Source organism: Etheostoma spectabile, unplaced genomic scaffold (genome assembly GCF_008692095.1).
Source record: "Etheostoma spectabile isolate EspeVRDwgs_2016 unplaced genomic scaffold, UIUC_Espe_1.0 scaffold342, whole genome shotgun sequence".
NCBI classification, from domain to species: domain Eukaryota; kingdom Metazoa; phylum Chordata; class Actinopteri; order Perciformes; family Percidae; genus Etheostoma; species Etheostoma spectabile.
In genome coordinates this window covers 879,493-882,124 of record NW_022605589.1, presented here as the reverse complement: position 1 = coordinate 882,124, position 2,632 = coordinate 879,493, and the positions used below count along the sequence as shown (strand labels likewise).

Genomic DNA, 2,632 nt, shown 5'->3' with positions numbered 1-2,632 from the left:
TTTTTATTGTAAGTCTATCCTGCCTAATGGACTGCAGATGGAAATTAGCCCTCGGTCTACAATCAGGGAGATTTACGTGTACTGCTGCACTTGTCCATTGTGCATTGTCCTAAATGAATGAATGAATAAATAAGTAAATAAATAAATAACTGTTCTTGATTTATTTATTTTGCACATATTTTGACCTTAAACTGCTTAAAATGTTCTCTTGTACTTTTTGCTGTTTTTGCACAGATACACCGGACACTATTTCATTACCACCCTGCTCTACTCCTTCTTCCTGGGTTGTTTTGGGGTCGATCGTTTCTGCCTAGGCCACACTGGCACTGCTGTTGGGAAGCTGCTCACCCTGGGAGGCCTGGGAATCTGGTGGTTTGTGGACTTGATCCTGCTCATCACTGGCGGCCTGATGCCCAGTGATTACAGTAACTGGTGCACCTACTACTGAGACAGAGAGCCGAGTGTGACTGAGGAGGACTTTGCCCACTTCTCAGTCAAACATCAATTAAATATTGAGAATTCCAGCAATGTGGCCTCAGCCTGCCATAGTTAAACTGTGGTCTGACTAGGATTTACAGCTCTGCTGTGCAAAGAGGAGTCCAGAGACCTCCTGATGACTGTTCTGAATAAAATGAGAAATTTAATTTCATTCTAACTGAATCCACTTGAAATTTCTTGCAGATTGCATAAAATGATTGAAAAATTTTCATTAGCATCTTTTACCAACAATAACAGATAACAATATTTTTTTAGTTCGAAATTGTCAAATAAGGTCACTTTAACACCCATAGATCACTTCACATGGGCCAGACCAAGGATATATTTTAGTTTTATAGGCTAATTCACAAAAGCAGAATTAAAAAAATCCAGGGTAACAGATAAAACAATGCTTGACCTAGTCTATTGGATAGATGTGCATTCACAGCTTTCTTTAACAGCCTGCAAGGTTGATCCCAGATTAACTGATAATAAAATAGAGAATGTATATTGTGCATACTTTACACAGTGAGCAGCAACTTCTTATGTAAGTTTGAAGTAAAACAATATTTAATACAATAAACAATATTTAAAAAAGAAACGCCGCCGTTGTGATGAAATGAGAGAAAGTGTGGCATGCAATCGCGAACCGACTGAATGCATAAGAAGCCAAAAATTATACTGATCACTGCTCTTAACTATCATATGATATAGAAGACAATGTCATAATCATTCCATTCAAGGAGTTAGGCTTGTAATCAGTAATCAGGCAGGTGTAAAAAGATGCTGTAAACTAAGAATGCTTTCAAAAATACAAATGTTTATTTTAATCAATTTACAAAAACGCAAAGTGAGAGAACAAAAGAAAAATCTAAATTATATCAATATTTGGTGTTACTACCCTTTTCCTTCAAACCAGCATCAATTCATAGGTACACTGCAGAAAGTTGCAACGTTGAAGATCGTAGACAGTTGTCGGCCAAGGCAACTTAGTGCAGCAGATGAAAAACACATCAATCTTATTTCCCTTCAAAATGGGAAGAAGTCCAGCAGTGACATCCGCTCAGAACTGGCAGAAACAGTGGCAGTGGGAACCAGGTACACCCATCTACTGTCCGGAGAAGTCTGTCCAGAAGTCTAAGGAAGAGTTGCGGCCAAAAAGCCATACCTCCAACATGGAAACAAGGCCAAGCCAATTAACTATGCACAAAAAAAGTGCTCTGGTCAGAATGTTTCCACCTATTACAGTACATTCAGTACATACAGTTTGTTCGCCGCAAGTTTGGGGCTGCATTTCTGCAAATGGAGTTGGAGATTTGGTCAGGATTATTGTTGTCCACAATGCTGCGAAATACAGGCAAATATTTATCCATCATGCAATACTATCAGGGAGTCGTATGATTGGCCCCAAATTTATTCTGCAGCTGGACAATGACCCCAAACAGCCAAGATCTTTAAGAACTACACTCATCTATAGGATTATTAGGAACGCCATACTATTTCAAGGTCTAGACCACACTCCAGAATTTACAAGGACCCAACAGTTCTAGTAGTTTCCTCCAGAGCAAGCAACAGTGCAACAGTGGTGAGGAAAAACTTCCTTTTAGGCAGAAACCTCGGACAGACCCAGGCTCTTGGTAGGCGGTGTCTGGCGGGGCGGGACGGGACGGGCCGGTTGGGGTTAGAATGAAGAGTGGAAATAACAAAAATAGAAAAAGTAGTAGTTTGTAGCAGTTCTTTGTAGTAGTTCATGGCATAGCAGGGCACTGTGGGGCATTACAAGGCACAGCAGGACGTAGCTGGGCACCGCAGAGTGTAGCAGGATGAACATGGCATCGCAGAACGTGGCAACAGCTGCTACCATGATTTTGGAGCCTCCCTGATACGAGGGAAAATGCTGGGGAAAAAAGAACTTAAGAACTCCGGGGAATGACTCCCCAGAGCTAGTTTAGTAACAAGCATTTCTGGGACATGGATGCACATAAATAAAAAAGATAGAAAGATTGAGGAGAGAGGAGCTCAGTGTATCAAAGGAAGTCCCCAGCTGTCTAAAACTATTACAGCAAAACCAAGAGAGACCGGGTAAAGTGAGGAGCCTGGTTGGGCTAGAACTCTCCCCAACCGGATCGGGCTGTTTGCCAAGTCTCCCTTTAGT

The 2,632-nt window shown here is 41.3% G+C and overlaps 1 protein-coding gene and 1 long non-coding RNA gene across 2 annotated transcripts in view; both read left to right on the top strand.

The window, feature by feature from the left end:
* Nucleotides 1–2,632, top strand: part of LOC116686299 (uncharacterized) — a 14,713-nt gene that overhangs the window by 1,477 nt on the left and 10,604 nt on the right. The window lies entirely within an intron of this gene.
* Nucleotides 235–2,632, top strand: part of tm2d2 (TM2 domain containing 2) — a gene marked incomplete at its 5' end in the record, with an annotated part of 14,784 nt that continues 12,386 nt past the window's right edge. Inside the window, 1 exon segment of the mRNA XM_032511274.1 lies at nt 235–463. Within this exon segment, the coding sequence (XP_032367165.1) occupies nt 235–448 (214 nt within the window).